Source organism: Doryrhamphus excisus, linkage group LG19 (genome assembly GCF_037039965.1).
Source record: "Doryrhamphus excisus strain RoL-2023G ecotype Guam linkage group LG19, RoL_Dexc_Guam_v1.1, whole genome shotgun sequence".
In the NCBI taxonomy this organism is placed as follows: Eukaryota; Metazoa; Chordata; class Actinopteri; order Syngnathiformes; family Syngnathidae; genus Doryrhamphus; species Doryrhamphus excisus.
In genome coordinates, this window is record NC_136375.1 from 12,607,736 (window position 1) to 12,632,593 (window position 24,858).

Genomic DNA, 24,858 nt, shown 5'->3' on the forward strand with positions numbered 1-24,858 from the left:
ATTGATGGAACATTAGCAATATGACCCACACTATCCTGCTAGCTACATTATGGGAACACATGCACAACGCTGCGCCATGTCTGAGGCCTTCAACATTCATTAGAGATGGCTTCTATTTGCTACGTTTGAGTTGAACTTTCACTTGCAGGCGACAAAGAGTAGATGGGGATATCTACTCATCGTTACATTGATCCAGGATTACTGTCAGAACAAAGATTGTGACCGATTGTTGAATGACTGTATGTCAAAAATGGCCAATAGTTTTTTGTTTACGCTGGTGGACTTAAACGATGCCTGACCGCATTGATACAAAGAAGTGAGTTTCCCGTTCACATCACCACTTAACCCACCAAGAGTGGTACTAAATGAATCAAACTAAATGATGAGCCGCCTTAATGGCCTACAATTTGAACACAAACGTCTTTACAGGAAGTCCTCCAAAAGCTGTCGTTCAAACTTCCTTGCAGTGACTCAGATCCCCGTGGATCCAGTGGCAGATCTGTGCATATTTTGGAGGAGTGATTCTCACTGCCACATTAAAGTCCCTCTGCTCGCCGTCCCCCACCTCCACCCATCGATGGCCGGAGAACACCCCGATCACTCTTCGCTGCCACTTCCCTTTCCCGCTTTCTTGTCTCAATCGAACGTAAACACCCGCTCCTGTGGCACCCGGCTGAGCATCACAGTGCTGGTACATCAAATCATCTGACTCTTTGGTCACAGAGCAAAAGCGGTAGACCACCTTCTCGCCCCCAAGAGCGGTCAGCAGGCTTTTGTCATCATCATAGCCTGAGAAGTGGATTCGGGATGGGAGGATGCTGGGAGGCGCCACACCGATCTTCATGTACTTTTGTTGGACAGGTCGTTTGAGCTCCAGGAGAGTGTAGTCGTAGTCGGCGGACAAGGAGGCGGTGGAGTTTCTGGAGTGCATCCATCCTTGAGGGATGTGTGTTTGTTTGACTCGTGTCCAGCGAAAGACGGGCTTCCTCCTCAGTCCTGTGCTTCTTTGCTCCTCTTGTGCCTTGCCTCCTTGTTGGCCTCTCACTGGATCTTCATCAATGCTACTCTGCTTCTCTTCATCCTCCACTTTTCTTCTGTTCCCTTTCCTAGCAGCCCTCTGTCGCCTTCTCCTTTTCCTACCCGCTCTTTTCATTCTGAGTTGTAGCAGCCCCACTTTTAGGCGTTGCACACTCTCCAAGTAGCGGCTGCCGTCGTGGATGCAGTGCGCCGCCGTCAGCACATGCTTCGGGGACACCAAGACCCCCGAGCAGCCGGTGGACAGGCGCACGGCGCTGGCGAAGGGGTACTTGGTGATGAACTGTGAGTCCGAGATAACGAAACGTCCATCGGCGCCGTAAACCTGCCGCTTCTGGCGAGTTGGGGCATTCTCAGGAGGTCTTGTTGCATTCAAACCCTGCAGCATCACGTCGGTGCGCGTACACGTGCCGTTGTTGTACATGGTTTCATAGCCCAGAATCCTCTCTTGCTCGTTCTGAGTTAAGTCTGGTAAACGCCTTTGGCACTCGATCCCGCAGAGTGTCTCCACCGGGCTACCATCTGTGTCAAGCGTTGGGCTTCTGAATAAGGTTTTCGTTACAAATTCAGTGCGTCGGTCCATCAGCACAGGAAGGCTCTGCTTGGTCCACTTGTGCAAATTGCTGCTTGCATGGTTGGAAGCCACATAAAACAGGAGACAAAGAAGTTCCAGGAGACCCATATCTGGGAAAAAAGACAAAGTAAATGAGAAATAAGCTAAGGGGATAAGGGTATAGTAAAAATGACACATTGAGAGTTCCAGCAAACAAAAACATGGTAGCATTTCTTTTCTCCTGACAACAAACCTAATCTATTTTGTCAGCATCAATTGTATTTTATGGAATAACAAGAGAGATAAAGTGACATTTAGCAAATAGATGAAAATAGCTCAAAACAAACTCCAAGTAGTGTTTGAATGCACTTTCCTAAGTCTGAACATTAAGACTTCCCAGGTTTCAGGAATGCAGCACGACTCTAAAAAAAAATAACATTATGAGAAGTAACATATCGTCCAAAAAAATGCGTTATACCATTTGGCCCGAAGATGTCGCCAAAATCCAATCCCCACAAGGGCGCGAGCAATGTCTGCATCCACTGGACTACAAATCAATACATTTAATACACGTCAATAAATCAATTAATATAAGCTATTACATCAAATCTAGTAAGCATAAAAATGAAAGTAAGCCTCCTAAGCAAAATATGTACAAAAAATGACTTGAAAGTATACATTTGATGAACACAGTGAATGCAAAAGGAAGAACATTCAAATCCTACCTTTAATGTGTGATCCAATAAAAGTTACTATGAACTAAAAGACGTGCGGTACACTGCGGGATCCTCACAGATACCCACTGTACATCCCACTGTGATGAGGGGGTGGGAACAGTGGATTTGGAGTGGGAGGCTGCGAGTTGATCATAAGGATGTCACATTTTGGGTCCACGTGGATATAAGTGTTGATATTTTGGAGAGAATAAATATTTTGTATACCGATAGTGGCGCTTTTTAAGGTTTCCTGCAAGATTGCTTTTATTTGGTGTCATTTTAACTTGATTATATATTTAATTTCATTCTATTTATCAACTCTAGCTGTGTTTTTTCATGCAATACCATGTTACACCAAAGGGGGCAACAGAGGGCTAGTCATTAAGTTGGCTTGTAGTTAGTTCTTTAAAAAAAAAAAGCCTTGAGACTAAAATAGAGTTTTAAAAGTTGTGGTTAAAAGTGTCTTTTAATTCCCACAGACTCCAGCGTGATTCATGACTTCATAATCAAGTTTGACAAAGCGCTGTTTCCCCTCAAATCCGCTGTGTGCTGACTACAACGGCCAAAAATGTTCAAATAAGAGCCTCTGGTGAACATTTAGAGAGCAGGCTTCCTGTTTATTGTACATTTTAATAACCCTTTTTTAGTGATTGCTATCTTACAACGTCTGGAGTGTGTTTTCTTATCATATTAGCTAAGATTTATCTTCAGGCCATCGCCGTGTTATCAGGGGATTGATTGTTGTCTCTCTGCAGTTACAAGGCAACCAAATTAATGAAAAGATTGAATAAATGTTTGGGTTGGAGCGCATCCAGTGGAAGAAATGAGAGATGTGCATTTGGGTTGCTTTGACAGAGCGAAAAGAACAAAGAGGAGGAGAAAGGCTTTATAATGCATGCACATGTACCACATTTTATGCTACATCCATCCATCCGTCCGTCCATCGAGCTAGCTTTCATCAGACCCATCCATCTCAGCAGCTAGAACTTCTTCTGGATGTAAATCTCTCTAAAGTCCAGGCTCATACTGGTGGTAGTGTTTTTAATTTGATGTTGATCTTGTCTTAGTTTTACACAATACAGAATAAATAAGATAAACAAGACTGTGAAAAGTATATATGTATTGCTGAAATGTTGGAAATCATTCCCGGTGACTAGCTAGCGTACCGCTAATGCTATTGACATCTAGTCATCATCGGTAGCAAGGCTCTGGTTGCGGGTCTCGACAATGCATTCATTTAAGGATTTATTGCCGATTCTTATTGGCCCAGGAGACTGCTACTGATGCAGCCGTATCTCTTGCTTGTCAAACTGGCTATCTGGCCGATCTATTGGTCTATCTTGCACAACAGCAGGTTTTTCTATGCAGCGTTCAAGCCCTCAGCTGCAGAGGAAACAACAACATTCATGGTTTTGACTTGTCTAGACGGCACCGTTAATAAAAAGCAAACACAGAGAGAGGTCAAGAGTGACGGCAACTCTTTGTTTGTGACTCACTCTTTCCTTTTCTGGGCTCTGGACCCGGATCCCTTAAGGCCCCTGTTCTTGATGTACAAAGTTTCACTCCTGCTGTCCTCCATCATCCTGATGTGGATTTGTTATGAAATGGTCCCTGTATCATTTGTGTTTCTTGGCTTGCTGTCACTCTGCAGTGTTTGTGACTGTTGTTCTAGCATGATTGTATGCGTACACGCGTGTGGTCCTTCATTTAAGTTTACAGCCTTTTCTGTCCCGTATTTATTCCGAGTGGTGTAGTGATGACGAGCGCCATCGTCCAACACTTTGTTAGAGGATGTGGAGACACCCGATATAAAAGCCTTTGCTTTGTCAAAGTGGAAACAGCTGTGTCTAACTGGGGAGGGTCACATGACACCTCCAATTCCATGTTGTTGCAGGACAACTATAGTCTATGAACACATGGAATGGAACCCGATACAGGTACACACACAAGCGTGGACCACAAAATACACTTTTACTTATGACTGATATTCATACTTAATACTAATTCATACTAAATATATTCATACATCCAGCCTGTGAGAGCAGGAACGTTTGGGATTCTAGCCTCTCTGTCAGGAGAGACAGCGGGATATTTGGCTAGCTTCATCCTGACTTTCCAAACACATCCTCTTCTGCTTCCATCTGTGTGAAAGTAACCCACATTTGTTAGGGATGCATTTTATTTTTTTCTCTAGCTATGTAAGTACAGCATATGAACTATACTTACAGTATTATATAAGCAGGGGAAGACTTACACAAACACATCAAATAAATATCTTGAAATTATTCCAAAATGATTCAAGTTCATTTCATGTAAAGTACCATTCAATTTCCCCTCCACTTGTATTGTATTACATTCCATAGTGCAGGTGTGTGCAAAAAAAATATCCTTGAGGATTTCATTGGTTGAAAACATACTTTCATCTACATAGCAGGATTGATTCACTGGCGCAGAAGAAGAACTGAGCCAAATAATGCACAGCTGCTGATCTCAATCTAACGTTCTAACATTCCCATGGTCGAATTTCTCCAAATCTGCCAAGAGGAAATGTGTAAGGAATGTTTCAATACTGCTGCGGTGTGTCTTTCTTTGCATTAATTTCTGCCTTGAATGTAACTTAAAGCAGCTCAGCATGTGCGAGTAGTGACGTGCTCGAACACAGACCAGCTGGACACAGTGTACATACACGCGCTTCTTTCACCACGGCGCTCTAAACAGGAAAAGACTCTGATTATAAACACCACGCTGCAATTACTTATGACGCAGCGGCAAGGAATGCGGTCTGATAAATAATTTTGATAAGACACACAAGCCCGGGAATGAACGTCTCGATGAATTGCACTCCCTTGTTGCACAAAAGCTGTCGTATATGAGACCATGTCAACAATCCAACACACACTCCAGCAGACGCCGGCTGTAAGGGAGGTGGCTGGTTTAGTATTGTTTTTTTTTTGTTAGGGGGACAATTCTGTGCTGTTGACACATATTTAAGCAGGTCACAAAAAACAACTAAAAGGAGGTTCCTTTAGTCTGGATTTCCCTACTGATCTAGAGGCGAATACAATACGGACAAGTAAATGTAATGGATGTACGGATGGAAGTGTTCATATTGGTGACAGTCACTGATAGCACACTGGCTATCACCAGACCCATCTAGGTGGCATCACCCATGCATATACTGTAGCTATTCAACAATCGTTCAGCCGACAGGCTTTCCAGCCAGTTATCCGATCCAGCTGTGGATTCCTTCTATTCCCTTTATTTCTAATTGTAGAATGGTGTTACTGGGTACCAGTGCATAGCAACCGTGTGCTGTTGCCACAGCACCAAAATAATCTGTCCCTGTCTAAAACAAGAACAGAGAAGATAAATAGTAAATAATTGATACAAAGAGATGAGTATGAGTCACCACAAAGCAACCTGCCTGTTCCAGACAGTCAGGTCAGCATTTTCTCAAGAACAAAAAGCGTGCATCATCACTCCGAGTTACATGTAAACAATCTTTGAACATGAGTTGCATCCCTACCAATTAGACCGTACTTATGCTGCGTCCAAAGACCAGGACTGGATGATGTTTATGCAGACACAGCTGTGCAAACACATCTGTTCATGCTTCATTTCAGGCTCTTTTGCTGAAAGAAAACAGCGCCACCCAAAGGCTGCTTTGCAATATATTGCCTTGAGACCACGCCTCCAGCAGATGGCGCTGCAGCTCCTTCAAGCAGTTGACCTTTGTGAGGAGAAATGCCCTTTCGCCGGGATAGACCACATTATTCTTGGACTTAGCATCCTATGCTGGACTACATTAGATCAGGTTATGTTTTTTGAGACTTAAAGGGAATTAAAAGCTCCATCTGCTGGCCAGCTATTTCAGCAAATACAGACTTCCTGTTTTGTTCTACATCCTGTCCGAGGCGGGACTGAACAAACAGATCATTTCTAGTCGACATCTCATTTGGCAAACATATAAGGTATGAATAAGGTCTCCGCATCTCTGACCGCGAGTCAATACAGGAAATGGAGCCACAGAACGATTCACTTCCTGTTGCTAATGACTGCCCCTCGAAAAGGGGAACAATGATGGAATGTGTGAGCAAAGAAGACGGCATCTATTTATTAAACAAAGGGATGTGAATGTGTTTGCTCACCCACACGAAGGAGAGAGAGAGTGCTGCAGTGTGGCTTACACAGCAGGGCACGTCAGCGAATCTCATTAGTGGGTTTGGAAGAGTTTAGTGGGGGCTTACACCACAGAGCGCTCCTCAAGGTGGATCGTGGTCAGCAAAGGTCTCTGTGAGTGAGGTCAGGACTAGAGCTGATAGGAAGTAGGCTTGAACTATTTTCAAACACGATAAAAATGCAGCTTTGTGCATTGGCGTCGCCTTTAACGGATGCCTATGTGAGGAGATGGCATCACACGGGCACGTTTTTTTTTCTTGTGTATTTTATGACATTCATTCATTCATTCATTTTCTACCGCTTTTTCCTCACGAGGGTGCTGGAGCCTATCCCAGCTGTCTTTGGGCGAGAGGCGAGAGGCGGGGTACACCCTGGACTGGTGGCCAGCCAATCACAGGGCACATGTAGACAAACAACCATTCACACTCACATTCATACCTATGGACAATTTGGAGTGGCCAATTAACCTAGCATGTTTTTGGAATGTGGGAGGAACCCGGAGTACCCGGAGAAAACCCATGCATGCATGGGGAGAACATGCAAACTCCACACAGAGATGGCCGAGGGTGGAATTGAACCCTGGTCTCCTAGCTGCGAGGTTGCGTGCTAACACTTGACACACCCTATTTTATGACATACTAACACCATTATCAAGGAAAATGATCCCCAATCACACTGTTCCTCCAAAATGGCTGATGATGTACACCAGGCCAGTAGTTGGCTATGTCCTGTTGTCAAGAAATCGAGCAAAGGTATGGTTCGCTGAACTACCTTGTCACTCGCCAATGTACAACCAAGGAAAATAATGCGAGGCTAGGCTACATTTAGCTAAGCGGTTTATTAAAATCATAAACATTGCTATAACTAGCAGTGTCTTGGATAGTCAACTATTCGACAATCCGATTCAGAGAAGTGTGATTCGACTATCATTCTCACCATGGAATCATATGAAAAACATTTGGGGGTGCCCACGGTTGCTTCTGAGCATCCATTTTTATATAGAATGTCTTCCAGTTTTCTAGTTATTATTTAGGTCCGGTTCAGTACCTCACACAGGACAAGACCTTTTGGATATTGCATTCCCCAGTGAGAGCTCCACAGTACAGAAGTCTACAGACACACGTTGTTGAGAACATAAAGGCAAGGAAGGCACAGAGGAATAGGAGCTAAAACCAAGCTATCACACCGCACAGACTCTCTTTACTGAGTATTTTTCTTTATAATGTGTGGTCTTTAGTGAATAAAATGGACGAGTTACGATTCCAATAAGATAAGAGACTTTTGGACTGCAACGTCAACATGACTAGCGGACAAGGCTACTGAGACAGCTGACCACCCCACACTTTGGACTGACTGCATCGATGTGAACTTAATAATAGAGGTGGTCTTGTTTATTTGAGTGTGCGTTTTTCATGGAAAAAGTGTCAAATCAGTTTATTTGTAAGGATCACCGTTAGAGGGGAACACATCAGATTGAAAATCCTTACTGGATTTACCATTATTCCTCCTCATGCACGTTCACGTTGACCGTCAACTCATGAAAATCTAGAGGAAAGAGTAAAAATAGAGGAGGCGGTGGGAAAGAGGTACGTGGGTGAAGGCACGTTCAGCTCAGTCTAATCTCTTAATGAACTTCCACATATGCAGGAAGAGAGGAAAAGGGGAAAGACCAGGAGGAAGGAAGAATCAGTACGTACAGACAACGGTGGGTTTGGATGCTGTCATAATTACAACAGAAGTTCTTCTTTTTTTTTCCCCTCACAGGCCTTGAAAGAAACGATACTTTGCAATGAGTAGCTATGAGGCAATGCCCACTTTAAACTAGGCGAGCTCAGAGGACACCAACGCTCGCTATAGTGTACAATTTGGCAGGCCAACGTGGGGTCTGGTCAGAAATCCCCTGGTCAATCCTCCGATGTCGTCAGACGCTGGAGAGCAAGCCGGTGTCATCCACTTGGCGGGTCAGAGGTCGGCTAAGCAGTCGCTTTACGCCAAAGAGTCGCAAGCGCTAAGTCTGATATTGAGCCAGCTGATGAATGAGGAGAAAGTGGGAGATTGACTCGCCCTCCCGCCTTAGCCTGCTGAACAAGTGATATAGAAAATGGATGCATGGATGCTGACAGTGTATTTAATTGATCACTATGGAGAAGATCATTTTAACAAAATAAAACCCTACACACCTACATATCTCTACTGCAGGGTTTGTATTGTCTTACGGCCGTGCAATAGAAATAATTACTGCCTCTAAATGTTTTGCCTCATTTGGTAAGAACCTTTTGTTTACCAGCCAACATAAACGCAAACCGAAACCTGCTAGCTAAAGATGGCAGAGACTTGATGTTTTAAGAGTTGTTGTGGTCCGGTGACCATATTGTGTGCAGCAGCTACCTACTACAGGCCCTCCTTCCATATTAGTATTATTATTAGCGGTGTCACAACATCTCTCACAAGATTTTGAGAAATCAAAATGTGACAAGATTTGTCATTCAGCTCACTCGTTAAGGCCTCTCTGCATTGTTTTCAGCGTGTATTTTCCATAGAACAACGGCATGAACGGAGGGAGCACTTTTGTCAGTCATACAGTGTCTTTGTCTGGATGGATGGAGGGAGGCGGGGCCGCTAGCATACACGCAGAGTGCAGATGAGTGTAACATAGTGGAATTTTTTTTTCATTGTACTTTTCTTAAAAGTAATCTTGTCTTATAATTTTGTAAAGGCAGTCTCATGTAATGAACCAAATTATTATTCATGCAAAAGTGGTGGTTATTTCATGAGCGTGTGCCAGCAATCATGCATGCTTCTCTCTGCACATGCCAGTGTAAAAGTTGAGTGTGTGTATCACTGCACACACACACACACACACACACACACACACACACACGGTAATCTGCAGTAAGCTGGTTAATGGGCTCGTCTGCTGTGACGCAGGTATGCCGGCTGACAGATTCTCCATGACAACTAACGCCGCACACAAAAGGCGAGAGCGGGCCCGTGGAGCCTCTAGCCTACTTCCGGACAAACAGGGTCACAAGCGTTCACTTTCACATTTGATGCATCACATGTAAAAGTAAAAATGTACATCCTTAAAGGTATATCCACTTCCAACCATCCATTTTCTATACCACTTATCCTCTCTTGACCTATAAATGTACTAGAATGTAGTATTCTCATGTTAAACGACGGCAAAGTTTCAGTTAATGAGGTTGGCGCATTTGGAAGTGAGCCGTGAAAGAAAGTTTGGGATGGCTGAAAACTCTCGGTTTCAAAAGGCGTGGTGAAACTGTCTCTTTGTGACATCACAGAGGGGTGGACTTCCTTATATGTAAACGCTCTGCCCTTTCCCCCAAGGGTTTTCAGTGGATAGTAATATCATATTAACTTGGAACTTGGTGCGTAATTTTGCATAATGGCACAATACATGTTCATATAACGAGCAAGAATTAAGTGCAAGCATCAAAATGATAAGAAAGGTCAATGTGGGCAAACTTGTCATTTTAGGAGAATAACAAGCTTTCAGTTTCAAGTAGAGCGTCCGGTGCGGACCTCCCCTTGTCACTCCTCCTGCCTGCAGCCTCCTCAGTCACTCTACAAATAACAGGGACAGTAGCCATGGAGGTGGTTCCGCCTGTCTGTCAATAGAGAGCCCGCCCACCTTGAGGGCTCTCTCGCTCTCTCTCTCTCTCAAGCAATCTAGACGGGAAGCAGGGCCACAGGAAAGAGCTCGCCTAGTTTGCGGCTGTGGAAGCTTCAAATCTATGACATGCACTATCGGCGACAGAGAAAGAGCCAAAATGTGAGTCCCCAAACCTGCATACACCGCTTTCTCAAAGAAGGTGCGCAAAGGTGAGAGCTCGGCTTTTACGCACTTTTAGACACGGAGCCTCACCGTGCGTAAAAGTCAGCCAAGAGAGGTCTAGCGTGGTGGACAACTTTTATTTGGACGTTATGGACGCGGTAGCGGGACTTGTGGACTAAAAGTGCACAGAGGGGGACTTTTGTAGTGGACGAGGACGCCCCAGCCCTGCAGCGACGCACGGTGACTAATAAAACGCACGGCCGTGAAGCTCTTGAATTAAATTTGTCTGGAGCGCAGACCTTATGTAAGAAGTAGGACAATCATATTAAGAGCTTGTTCCATCATGCGCACCCACGAGACGGGCTGCAGTGCGTAAAAGTGGCCCAGCAACGCTTGCAGGAAACTTGTGAAAGAAGAGGCAAGAGAAGATGGGTGAGAACGTGGATTGTGTGGGCGCCGACGGGAAGAGCGTCAACCTGAGCGTGCTCAACTGGGAGCAAGTGCAGCGACTGGACGCCATCCTCACCGGCTCCATCCCCATCCACGGCCGCTGGAGCTTCCCCACCCTGGAGGTGAAGCCGCGCGACATCGTTAAGGTGGTCCGCAGCCGCATGGAAGAGAAGCGGATCCACGTCCGGGAGGTGCGGCTCAACGGCTCGGCGGCCAGCTACGTCCTGCACGAGGACAGCGGCCTGGGGTGGAAGGACCTGGACCTCATCTTCTGCGCGGACCTCAAAGGGGAGATGGAGTTCCAAATTGTGAAAGATTTGGTTCTGGACTGCCTGCTGGACTTCCTGCCTGAGGGGGTGAACAAGGAGAAGATCACACCTATGACCTTAAAGGTAATTGTAAAATGTATGCAGGTAAATGTACGATGCCATAAGTAAGTGTGTTGTGAAGATTAGATTGGTTGGCCATATATGCTGCAGCAAACTACTATGGAGCATATAGATCTTTCACATCTAGCGTATTGGAACCAATTCGAGATATTAAAAGGGTCCTGTCTAATCCAATTAGATCCAATCAACATTAATAGGTAGGTCTTCTAAGTTACTCCGATGCTGACCCGGACTGGGTGACCAATGACACACCAGAGAATGATGATATCAGCAAAGGACATCATCTCCACCAGCAGCAAAGCACCATGCCTATCTACTCCATCTAGTCCAGAGGCAAACATGTCCTGCACGTTTCCACGATAAGCAGCAAAGTTGAACATACTATCTCTCAGGAAGGAAAAAAAAAAGGAAGAGTGTGTTGGGTAACGGCTTTTGTGCAACAAAACTTTAGAAAAGTGTCATGTTTATTGGCTGCTCTTTGCGAAAGGTCCTGCTTTTGTGTCCAGCTATAGCCGTGCTTCTCAAATAGTGGGGCGGGCTTCCCCCCCCGGGGGGGGGGGGGGGGGGGGGGGGGTGAACTGTCAGGGGGAGCGTGAGCGGCAGGGAGTACTTATAGAAAAGTACAAATATATCGCACTCAACATGCAATTTGACTTGTGAATGCGCTTGTATGCTTCCCTACTCTGCATTTAGCTAGTTTTTGGTCTTTTATAGTCTCTTCTGTGTCACAGCATGCATGCTCCCATAGATATACATGACAACACCTCCTTGACATGTTTGGCCCATTGCAGCGATATGTTTGTTTGTGGCAGGTCTGCCCCTTAAACAAAGGCAAGCAAATGGACCAAACTTAAAGTTTTAGGAGGCTGGGGAATCCACGATATGATGCTACAAAGTCAACCAATTCTGTTGGTAAAATGATGCTACAATGCCAAAATACAATCCAAAGTATTTTTTCAGCTTTACCTGTGAAAGGTCATCCTGTGAGACCTGGTTTTGACTGTAACTCCTTGGCACAATTTCATGCATGAATCAGGCATCTTCCCTGTTCTGTCTTGCCACATCCAATATGGCGGTGACATCGCTCAATGTGGTGTCTTTGTCAAACGAGAAGTCTGCCTCCCCAACTCATTGAACTGATGAGCCCACATCAGGTTCATGATTCACATGTTGCGAGTTCAAGAAGGAACAGGAAGAAGAAAGGAGTAGCTTTTCCATGGGGTCCATACATTGACACAAATGCAGTTGGAGTAACAGTAGCACAATGAATGCCATGTTACCTGCTTGCCTTTTCATTTAGCCAGCAGCAGCAGGGTCAGTGAAAGAGTTAACAGAGACCAATACCTGCGAGACCCGGTTCAGCGAATGTTTTTTTGAACACCTCAGTCAATATTCCGCCATCACGAGTACTTGCAGACACAGTGGCTAACAGGCCGCCAATCCAGCTTCTCGTTCCCTTAGAAATGAGTGGTGAAAGCCAAATAATATAACTGCGTCCCAATTAGGGGCCTGCTACATATGAAAGCTGATGATGTCCTAAAGCTGTCCAGTTGTGATGTTGGCGATGGAGCCGCCCTAGCAATAGGTAAGGAGGGGCAACCATGTCTCATTTAATAAGGGCGGAGGCGGCTCTCTGAGGTGTTTCTCCTTACAGTATTGTCAACTGGGTCCTCCCAAGGGTGCAGCACGCAAATTTGGAACACACACATTATCTGTTGTGACGCATTGACAACAATGGATGTTTTATACAAGATGTGCTATGAGGTGATGATTTCTGTCCAATGTCAAGTGTTTCACTCAAATGTATGAAAAAATGTGGAACACAGGGAGGCCAAGCAGAATGCTACAAGCAAACAGTTCCTTCCTGACAACATGTTCCTCCATGTTTTTTCAGGAGGCCTATGTCCAAAAGATGGTGAAGGTCTGCAACGACTCGGACCGCTGGAGCCTCATCTCGCTCTCAAACAACCGAGGCAAGAACGTAGAGCTCAAGTTCGTGGACTCCCTCCGGCGACAATTCGAGTTCAGCGTGGACTCCTTTCAAATCCGTCTGGACTCGCTCCTGCTCTTCTACGAGTGCTCAGAGCACCCCATGGCCGCCACCTTCCATCCCACTATCCTCGGTGAGAGCGTCTATGGTGACTTCCCCGCTGCCCTGGACCACCTTCGCAAGCGTCTCATCTGCACCAGGAGCCCCGAGGAGATCCGGGGCGGGGGTCTGCTGAAGTACTGCCACCTGCTGGTGCGGGGTTTCCGTGCAGCCTGCGACACGGAGATGAAAGTGCTGCAGCGCTACATGTGCTCGCGCTTCTTCATAGACTTCCCTGATGTGAGCGAGCAGAAGAGGAAGCTGGAGTCCTACCTGCAGAACCACTTTGTGGACCTGGAGGATAGGAAGTACGACTACCTGGCCGTGCTGTACGACGTGGTGCAGGAGAGCACGGTGTGCCTGATGGGCCACGAGAGGCGCCAGACGCTGGGCCTCATCTCCTCGCTGGCGTTGCGCGTGCTGGCCGAGCAGAACGCCATCCCCAACGCCGCAAATGTCACATGCTTTTACCAGCCCGCCCCGTACGTCGCCAACTGCAACTTCAGCAACTACTACGTGGCTCAGGTCCAGCCTCTCTTCTCCTGTCCACCCTCGCCACCCCAGCAGTACGTCCCCCCCACGCAGCATCCCATGTACACCACATGGCTGCCCTGTAACTAAACCTCCACTACTACTAACCGTGCAATCTCATCGCTTCCCTAAAATGGGGGTAGTGAGAGAGTCCAAGGGCGAATGCGGACAATGGAACATGGCGGAGAGTCAAGAGGCTTCAACCTCCCAACAGCCTGGACTTTATTCGGCGATATCTGACAGGAAGTGTGAATATCCACATCCCCTTGACGGTGAAGATGTTGAGTCACTTTCTGTCTGTTACTGTGTGACTTCTTTAATAATGCAAAAATGAGGAAGCAACTACTGTTTACATAACCGCTACAAGAGAAACAACAAAACAATGCATGCTTTTTACGTCTTCAAGTGCCTGGGGAAAAAAAAGGGAAATATATATTTTTGTGATTTTGTAGAAATCCGGTCCATTCAATGAATGTATTGCTAAGCAGAGTTTACCTGTGCTGTGAGGGACCAAGTGATTTTTTCTTTTTTTGTTGTCATCATTGCTGCAATATTTAGACAGAAGACTCTCAAACACAAAAGGCGATTACCAAAGAGGAAGTAGCAACACACGACTGTAAAGAATTCAAGAGAGCCGGAAAAAGAATATGCTTATACCCATGAAATAGAAGGCTTGTTTGCAGACAGTTTCATTTCTGATGTGCTGCAAAATAAGGTGAAGTGGTTACAACCATAAAGTGAGTCACAACTCAGACGGCCTTACGTCATATTTGAAGAAAACTGGAAAATGCGTTGACAGGCAGCAGCTGACATATGCAAAAAGTAGAATGTGAGTTGATTTTCAGTAAACAAAGTAAACACGTCATTGCAGTCACTGCACCTTACCGACCCTGGGATTAGTACATCAATACCAAATAAGTCCACAAAGACTTGGACCAATAAAACAGGAAGTCACATCATCAATAAACGCCAGCAAGCTGTTCCAATAGCAGGTGACGGGGTCATTATTTTCATGACTATTTACAATCATTGTCCACACGGTACTCTGTATGAAATGGCTGTAATTCCTAAATGGCAAATGCCACAGTTCTTTTGTTAAATTAAAGCTGAAAGCCACATCTTGATTGTTTTCTTTCACCTCCACTTGGAGTGGGTTACATTCTGGGACCAGCAGCCAATGGCAAAAAAATAAAAAATACGGCCTTTAAAAAAAAAAAAAAAGTCTATTTTCTACTTTCAAACCCTCCTGCTAGCTTGGTGTTCTCACATTTCGCATCAACATTTGCAATAAAAATGGCTCCATACCACTTCCACACAGAATGAGCAAGAGGAGAATCGTTTTCATTCGATCTCAGTCATGGCATGCCCGTCTCAGTGGCACGTGGGCATTTAAATAAGGAAAGGTTTTATAGGGCAATGCCCCAAGGTGCCCCCCTCCCGCCCTGCCACCTTGCCAGCAGGTGACAGCTGAATGTGAAGGATTTCCCCTTGGAGAGACGTCACTCTGCCGTCACTGCGCCGTTTGCCAAACTTCATTAGTGGCAGGCGGGTTGGCAACGGCGGGCTAGGATGGTGAAACACGTGCTGATGTTACTACCGGCAGCGCTTAGCCTCCTCCCGGGGATGCGTGCTAACTGGTGTTAGCTCACCCAGCAACTGGCCCACCACTTCCTACTCCTCCATTTCTCCTTCAATCCCATCCTCTCTCTATGTTTGCATGTATTTAAGCGTATAAATGAGATATTCTAACGAGAACATCGCTGTGATCCTCTATCAAAGAGGCAGCGAGTGGACACTAAATATAGCTCCCCCCTCTCTGCTCAGCCGCTGTAAGGCCATTAGCTCATCTGCTGAAAGCTGATTATCATTCCTCCATATGTACTTGGGAACTGCAGAGATTTACTGCCCCCCGCTTGGTCTCCCACAGTCTCACTCTCACTGGAAAGAATAAAAAAAAACAATCGACTTCCTTATCAGGGGCTTAACGGGAAGTGAGAACAAGGGATTGAGGTGTTTTGAGTGTTGCACAATGAGGAGAAGGAGCTAACCTACTAGGCTCAAGCAGATTAAAAGTGTCACGATGGAGCTCGCCAGTCTCAACAGGAGATGCTGAAAGTGTGTCACCTCATTTTTTTTTTACCAACTTCTCTCTTCGTTCAGTAAATCGTGCATTTACTGAACATGATGTATCATCACATTGGCCTGCTAAAGCACAATAGCTTGATGACTTCATTGCCTCGACATGTACCGGACAACATTCTTGTAGAGAGCTTCATATCATAAATAAGATATTTGACCTGTGTTTTTTCTTTTGCAGTTGCTACTACTTGTCATACGTAAGACCTTTGCTGTTTTGAAGGACCTAGTGTGAGCACTCGTCATATTCTCAACTGGTGGGTCGTGACCCACTTCCGTTTCCAGTGGTTTTTGCCAAAAATATTGTGTGGTGAGCCCATGTCCGTGAATGAGGGAGGAGCTGGGCGCAGTGTACATGCTCAGAGCAGGAAGAGGGCGTGTTATAACATGCTTGCAAAATGTTCAAAAGTTAGCGCACTCTAGGCAGCTAAGTAAGCATTGCAAACATTTCACATTTAAATAAATGAATGGGATTTATTGAAGAAATTCCATATTTGAGGAAAAAAATGTCCACAATTTGGGTTGTTGCTTCTCACTGAGGGGTGATGGCAGGTCCCGCAGCCAAACCAGTTGAGAACCACTGATTGTTTGATGAGCATTTTTGCTGTTTGTCCTGCCCTATTTGACTATGGGTTTTTTTTACACGACCTGATAGATTTCCTACAATGCCCAACATCCACAAATGTCACAGACAATATCGTCAAAACTATCAAACATTCAGAAATATCAATGCCAAAGGCCCCGGGTAAGGTTTTTTTCACCAAAAATTGTGGTCAAATTCCCCGACCTCAACATCCCAGATATATTTCTATATTTTTTTGAATAAAGCTGACCTCTTGTGTGCCTGTGAATTTAATGACTTTCAATCCCAATACAGACTACTGAAAGACTAATACTACTTGGGATTATGACAGGAAACGTAAAAGTTGCTTGGGTCATCTCACACACACAAGTGCAGCTATGTTGGAGCTGGACCAGTTGGAAGGGCAGCAGGGCCAAAAGTCCAGCGCCGCTCAGACGAGATCAGAGGTCAGCAAGTAAATCAAACAACAGCAAGACTGTGAGAAACAACAAGTGTGTGTTGGTGTGTGTCTGAGAGAGAGCATACGTGTGTGTGTGTGTATGTACAAATAGATAAGTATTGAGACGTGTTCCTTAAATCAATGAATTCCTCAATCAGGTGTGGAACTACCACTCTGAATCTTAGCAAGACATTTTGGACCATATACAGCAAGCATCCAACTTTGTGGGAACAGTTTGGGGAGGGCCCTTTTCTGTTCCCTAGAGTACAACACAAGATCCATTTCAGCAAGCATGGATGGGTTTGGTGTCCAAAGTGCGGCCTGGGGGCTGCTTGTGGCTGTTTTTTTTATTATCATAACATTATGAAAAGAAAATTCACAAAGTGAATTTAAGAAGAAAGTTGAGATATTTGGAAATTTAAAAAACAGCAAAAATGGGGGGGGGGCAAAGATGCATTTTTTTCTTGAATATACTGTATATAACATCGTATCTTATATACATGTGTTGCTTTACAAAACATCGCTACAACATCGCCTAGGAGAAGCCTGTCAAGCACCTTGTGTACAAACTAGAAGAGACCAAAAAACCCTGCGTCCCAATACTTTTGTCTACACAGTGTGTGAAAATGAAAGACTGCTGAGTTTTGGGCGTGAGTTCTCTTCATAATTCCTTGCTATTAGAGATTAGCAAAGGCGGCCACAAGCAACACTCGATCCTCCCCATTATGCGAAAAGAAAACAACAATAACAATAACAGTGAGTCATACTTGGATAGTAAGCAATGATCGCCATGAGAGTTTTCCGCGACATCCCATGCCAAAACAGCCGTCTGGGGCTGGAGCAATAAATCAGACTCATCCATAATCTTAAGTGTTTATGCCTGGCTGTGTAAACGCTGGCCAGCTGGAGCCAGGCCAGTGCTGGAAACAGAGATTAGCTTGTTTAGGGGCAGAGAGCAGCCTCGGGCGCGCACAGCACGGTGATGACGTGTAACCCAATGCAACAGCGGCACGGGAAATGATTGGCAGATCTTGACACTTCGCTGGTAAGAAAAAGATCAATGGTTACGTAAATTGGCAGCATCGGGTCTCTCTCTCGTGTCTGCATGTGCATGCAAACAGACTTCACCTCTACACTATTATTCTTTGTTTACACCATATTGCTGTAGAAATGGCCACAGCTTTAAACACAGTATGCTAAAGAGCTAAGTAGTGTTAGCTCAAATGTTTTTATTCTAAACTGAAAAGGTTTAAAACAGAGTGTCGAAGAATGACAAAGTAAGAAAGCAAAAACTTCCCACTTCCACACGGAATGGGAGAACTTTTTTTCACTGTGTCATGCAAATGCCTGACTCCATGCAGTGTGAAGCTAATGTAATGTAATTTAACATTATGTCTCATGATATGTAACATTACTGACACACTGTGACCACAATACTACATACTGTATGACTTGTCTTTCAATATTTTGGGAGTAATCATAGTGGTACAATAACAGTGGTACGTTCTTTTGTTATTATTAACCCCAAACCACTCTCAAAAGTCCTAATCTCTGAAGAAACACAGCAAGCCAGATGAGGATGTATTCGCCGAGCACCTTGCATAGCATCCTCAAGAAATACTCAACGTTCTGACGGAAGAAAGATGGTGAACGTTGTGGCTAGTTCACTTTTTTTTTTTATTTACCCTCCCCCTTCTTGACACAGCCTTGTTACTTTTTGAAAGGTTATACACTTCTTCAAATACACCAGATGTGAGTCAACGGCTGTTTGGTGTTAAAGAGCAAAAAAAAAAAAATCCAAAAAGGAGAATGTAGAATGAGATACAGTCATGCAACAAGGTGCCACAACACTCCCAAAGACACACAACACTCACACACACAGAGCCAACTGAATAAGCGGCGATTAAGAGGGAGAGAGCCTTTGAATGATCCCAGTCAGTGTCACAATTCTTTGTGGTACTGTACTTGAGCTTGTGTTTGATTTATAATTAATCAAACGAGCCTCCTCATAGCCAATCAAAAGTGGTTTGTCTAGTTCCAATCATCACCGTCATCATCGTGAATTAGAAGTTCCTTTTAACCATTACGGCCACCTTGCATTGTGTGTGTTCTCATTCTAGGACATGATTTTAAGGTTTTATCTTTTGTTTTGTTTTGGTAGCAACTAGACACACTGGCTCTTCATGTGTGGGAAAATACATGCTTGACACATAGACTTTGTTAGCTTACCCAACCCCATTTACAAAGATATGAACAGTCAGGAAATGTTTGCTCGGTTTATTGTAACCGAGAGAGAAAGAAGGTAACGCTCCAACGCTTGCATCTTTATCTGATGTGGAACACATAAGTAAACAAGATGGCTATGACAGGAGCGTACACAACATCGATAACACACATTGATAGGAACGGAGTTAAAGTAATACCAAGCAATTTATGAGGTCTGATTTTTTTTTCCAAGTAGGCATTTTTATGATGCAAATGTACTACTTTTTTGAATGCATATTGTTTTGAGAAGCCAAAATCTTTATTGAAATGGCCACAGAAACTAAGCAGAACTATGTTCCACTGTAGATGCAAGCTACCGAGCTAACTAGTGGGCCTCCAATTACTTTGCTGTAAACTTAAGAAAGAGTTTCAAACAAAGTGGGGAAGAAGTACAAAGTAAGTAAATTTTGGACTAATAATAATCATGTGGCTTTCGGTGGACAGTATGGACACCCATGTTATATCTATGGAGGAGTATAGGAGTATAATTGATTACAGGGCAACAAGCTATGATGATGTCCAGCTGAAGTATTGAGTGAATGTGAGCACATCTGCCTGTGTTTCTGCTTCCAGCACCCGAGGAGGTCATGAATATCATCGATGGATCCATCCCAGCTGGCGAGGCGGTAATAATAAAAAGCGCAAGCCTTTAAAGAAAACAAGAGTGTGCACTTAAATGGCGTCAAGTTTGATCGCGGTACTGTCAATAAACAAGCCCATGTGTTCATTGTCCAACCAACTGAGCTCAGGCTTGCAACACAAAAAGGGATCCAAGATTCCCCGTCAGTCAAAATAGCGTATATGTTTGCATGGGTGCAGGTGCAGGAAAATCAGTAGTGTTGAGACATGTTGCATTGGAGGTGCCAAACACAGTCAACTCAAAGCCTGGAAGGAGGCGTTGACTGTATGGAAGCCTGTCCAGAGAGGAAGGGAGCGGAATGGAGGTTTTTATTATTATGCATTCAGACAGCTGGGAATTAGGCAAGGTTCCCGTTTGGGAATGTTCCGCTTCCAGGCGGAGAGGGTTCTCATGACGAAAACAAGTTGGGTAAGTCGCTCGACGGTAATGAGGTACATTTACTGCGGTGAGGAGGACATTATGTTCTTAATTCCACTATTTGTCCACCTTCTGTCTGTGATTACTTTTCACACTGATTTCTTAGTACAACCCAAACTGGTGACTATTAATCAAATACAGTTGGTCTGAATTAGAAATTATTTCCTAAATACAATGGCGCCATTTTAATTAACAATTTAACACAATTAGCTGTTATTCAAGTTTTATGAATACAGCAATTGCAAATGATACAGACTAAAATGACCTTCTAAAAGACCTTCTAAATACGTTAACAACATAATAACACCCCCATAGCCATCTTGACATTCATATTACCCAATATAGTAGACATAATCAAGACAAATGCGTTCCAGTGCTAGGGGAGCAGAATCAGTGGTTCAGATCAGTTTAATTCATTCACTGCTGCAGCACTTTTAGCCCGTGTTGGGGATTATTGTGCTTGTTGTGAGATCACTCACCCCTGCAATAAAAGCCTGTTGTTCTGACAATCACATCTGGTGCTTGTGTCTCTCACCAAATCTTACAGTGACATTACTGACATCTAGTGACCAGTGTAGAACACTACACATTCTCATAATGTCTTTGAATGACTTATGTTTGTGTTTTAGTTCATTTAGACTAAGGGCGTCCAAAGTAGTTTAAATGACCCTTGACACATTCGAAAAATACAATTCAACAGGAAAAGCCAAAGACATCAAATCTTGCACTCATGCACCTTCCAGAGTTGAATGTCAACAACAAATCAACACATTAAACAAACTATGACATAATAACTAATAAATGCCATTATCTTACCACATACACTCAACCTCGTCTCCCTACAACATTTCGTTCCCAAGAGCCCCACCCCCATGCTCATGAAAGCACCATTATACCCCCCCAGAAACCCTCCATCGTCTCAGGTGCAGCTGTGCCTCGGGTGATCCCGTCAGGCTGTTGCAGGATGAAGAGGAGGCCGAGCAGCACAGGAAGCGAGGAGGGTGGGCCGCCACAACTGCATGTCATCTCATAAGACAGCAGGCTATCAGTGAGAATTTGCAGCTTTGAAACTTTGGCAGCTCGCTACACTACTGTACACGATAGGGACACAACATTAGGCACACATGCAGCACCTACTGGGGTCGCACATAAGGGCTGAACAGTCGTTCCTCAGTACACTGCGGTTTAAATATCGCTCCCTTACAATATCGCTGGGTTTTTTTTTGTGCGTACGCAAGCTTGATAGATGAGAGCCCTGGGCTGCATGGTAAAAGTGGTTAGCATGTTGGCCACGCAGTTAGGAGATCTGGGTTTGAATCTCCCTTGGGCATCTCTGTGTGAGTCCACTCTAAATTGTATGAATGAAGGAATGAATGAAAAGTATGAATGTGTAAGGTTGTCTATTGTACCCTGCTATTGGTTGGTGACCAGTCCAGTCCCCTGGCCCAAAGTGTCAGCTGGGATAGACTCCAATGGTGTTATTCATAACTGAGCATTATCTTTGTAAAGGCCGCTCTATAAATTCTTTATATGCTGATGGAGGACGTACAGAGTGTAAAAATGCCTTCCCCGGTGGTAAAAGCATTATTACATTTTCACCGGCCCTCCTTGCCAGCATGCCTGTTCTAAGCCGGGCCCTAATGACAGTCATTATCAGGTTGTAATAGCAAACACACCTGACAGCTTTCCACCCGTGCCAGAAACACACCTGTATATGGTTAAGTACAGCTCCGACTTGCACCCGAGTGGAGAGAGGCTGCAAGTATGCGTCGGTGTTTACGACATTGTAAATATCTGCTTGCACTTGACATGCTGAGCACTTAACACACGGCTCTGTGAATGGGGCCATGTATAGACAAACTGCAAGCAGGAAATAAATGTTTTAGTGTGTCTAATGTGGGGTGTCATTAACCCCATAAGTGCAAGGCGGCCATATGATTTGTGATGCTATGACTCCCGCTATCGCTACGACGTCCTTCCCGTCATACATCCATAACATAAAGCGATAGCACAGATCTTTTTCACGACAATAGTCTGGAAAAAAACGGGCAAAGTAAACCACCCGTATGTTAACCGAGCGTGGCATGTATGTTTAAATGTGTGGGGGGGTGCATACACCATGTGACCCAAACCAGATATCTCCTCCTGTCCCAAACAGAGCCAGGACCCAGCTGTGTAAATGACTTATCATGGAAGTTGACCTCTGGTACGTCTTTCTACGAGCTGCTGAGTGGAAGCAGATACCTCCAATATCCACGTCACGATCTGTGAAGCCGATTCTACAGTCTGAGAAGAGGGTCAATGTATTGGTTCAAAGTTTTACGATTACATTAGCTACAAGTCAACTTCTTTTTACACTTGGCAGCGAAACTGATTTGAAAAGTTGCTCTATGCTATATCATTTTTGCCTTGTGACAATGGGTGACAGTCATTTTTCCCATAGCTTCATATACAGTGGTCACTACATCTTTTTACACTGGTAGGGCAGCTAAGAGGATTTTTAAAAGTGCTATTACCTCAGGGAGGAACTAAATTTGAAGCACTTATATGCTAGGACAACGTTAAAAATCCATAGCATTTCCATAGCAGGGGAAAAGGATGATTTCAAGGATTTTCATAACTTAAAGGGGACCTATTATGCTCATTTTCGGCCATCTGTATTGAGTTGTGGGCGCCTATAGAGCAGGTACGTGATAACCCACACAAAAAGCTTTCTTGATCTTCCAGAATCTGCATCTATTCCAGCTGTATTTCTTGGCTTTCCAAAATGGTCTGTTGTCATTTATTCCACCCACATTCCACCCGGCTGTGATTGGTCCCACTCAGCTAAGGGTTTGTACAGCTTGGACCCGGGCATACCTATATAAGTCCAGCTCACTGTGACATCACAGGGAGCCGGCGGATCAGCAAAGGATGACTTATTATTATGGCTTAACATGTCTTCAGTGGTTAACTTCTTTTTACATTTGTAGGCCAGTGAAGAAAGGTTAAATTCTACTGAAAGCATAGCCTGTAGAGTTAAAGGGTTTTATAATGGCCACAGTTTGACTCTAGAACAAATCAATTTACCCTATCTTCTGCAAACTGTGCTGCATTAGAGCACCGTTAAAAAAGCTTTTGCCTCTGTTTACCTTTACACAACATAGCATATATTGACTGATGCAAGCCCCAGCATTCATGTAAAGCGTGGCTCAGGTTTGTGCATGATCGCTGGGCGGTGTGTGTGTGTGTGTGTGTGTGTGGACACGTTAACGGCGCATGGGTCTGCCCTGTGCCATGTTTGCACACGGCAAACACACAATGATCCCTTTTAAGTCTGCGATGAAGCTCCCATTCATAAATCAAATGCAAAGTTAAATTAGAAAAACTTTGGACGGCGGCATCAAATACTGGTGTGTGGTGGTGCTATTACTGGATGGAGATGCGTTGTCGGGACTTAGGAAAACTTCAACACAATCACTAACAACGTGGTGAACTACTCCTGACAGTTCAATAATTGACATTGAATTGATATGAAGTGCAGCGTTGCCTTTTGAAAAAGCTCATCATTACCAGCTTGTCATGAGGGTGCCCCCTGCACCATCACCACGTATTGTAGCCTGCGGCCCTTTGACGCCCCTGCACAACCCACTCAAAACATCTCAGGTCTTAAACATTTGATCAGCTGTTAAACGGTCTTTTTCACTTGAATGCTTCCTTGCAACAAATTGCTTACTCTCAATGTTTTTTTTCTCATTCTCATTTTTTCTTTGCGCAACCTTCTTAAGATTTTTTTAATCTGATCTTAAAACATGGATGGAGAGCGCATGTAAAGGCACCATTTTTCATATGAATACAGGTGTAGCTAATGAATGATGAACAGCAAGGGTGCATGCGCAATGAAGAGTCCAAACTATGCTAACCTCCTCTGTGGTTCTCTGTGACGCGGCGGCGAGACCCTTTGCTAACTTTTTTCTTTTTACACACTGATGTGCTTGTCTTAGTAGTGGCAGATTTATGATCTTCCACCTTGGGCTCAAAAACGACACGGGTGCAGGCTCTGAGGGGGTTAAAGGTCAGAGGTGAAGAAGCCATAAAGAGAGACAGACTGCGCAGAGGAGAGCAGGGCGGAAAGAGTTACGCGTCAGGGGAAAAACAACAAAAAAAAGATGAGATCAGACTCTCTTCTCCAATGGCTTCTTGAGGCCATTTATCATCTCAGCAACAGGGGATCAGGGATGAGCTGGATCTTTGAAAAGCGAGCAAGCTTGAACACCACGCTTCAATGTAATGCTTGATGATGTCACCGCCATAAGTCAAGCACAGGCTGGAACTTTGCATAAGTCCAAATTTCTGTTAGTTTAGAGAGGCGGCATCATGACAGCCTCCCCCGTCACCATGGAAACACTACACTGCACCACACAGACCACCATTGTGCTGCTAAACTAAAACTGAGTACAGCCCTCATATTTCAGCAAGTATTTTGTTATATTTTCTGGAGGGACAATTCCATAGAAATGAAACTTGGACTGTGATTGGCTGGCGACCAGTCCAAAGTGTACCCCGCCTCTCGCCCAAAGACAGCTGGGATAGGCTCCAGCATACCCGCGACCCTAGTGAGAATAATAGAAGAGAAAAGGGATGGATGGATGAAACTTGGA

General features: G+C 44.5%; 2 protein-coding genes across 10 annotated transcripts in view; one reads left to right on the forward strand and one right to left on the reverse strand.

The window, feature by feature from the left end:
* The window catches only part of LOC131107582 (inactive serine protease 35-like), a 56,440-nt gene that overhangs the window by 7,874 nt on the left and 23,708 nt on the right, over positions 1–24,858 (reverse strand). For 4 of the 9 annotated variants that reach the window (XM_078798851.1, XM_078798852.1, XM_078798854.1 and 1 more), the window contains one exon: positions 45–1,719. The exons of 1 other annotated variant lie outside the window; for it this stretch is intronic. In XM_078798851.1, coding sequence (XP_078654977.1) covers positions 452–1,719 — 1,268 coding nt within the window. In that variant the 3' untranslated portion in view covers positions 45–451. Of the gene's footprint in view, positions 1–44; positions 1,720–2,066; positions 2,088–2,313; positions 2,404–3,800; positions 4,092–10,755; positions 11,078–24,858 lie in introns of those variants that run through there. 4 more of the 9 variants (XM_058057758.2, XM_058057756.2, XM_078798855.1 and 1 more) reach the window with 4 other exon arrangements.
* Positions 10,144–14,856, forward strand: LOC131107583 (terminal nucleotidyltransferase 5A-like). The gene is made up of 2 exons (XM_058057760.2): positions 10,144–11,121; positions 13,013–14,856. The coding sequence occupies exons 1-2, from the start codon at positions 10,708–10,710 to the stop codon at positions 13,826–13,828; spliced, it is 1,230 nt and encodes a 409-aa protein (XP_057913743.1). The 5' UTR covers positions 10,144–10,707; the 3' UTR covers positions 13,829–14,856.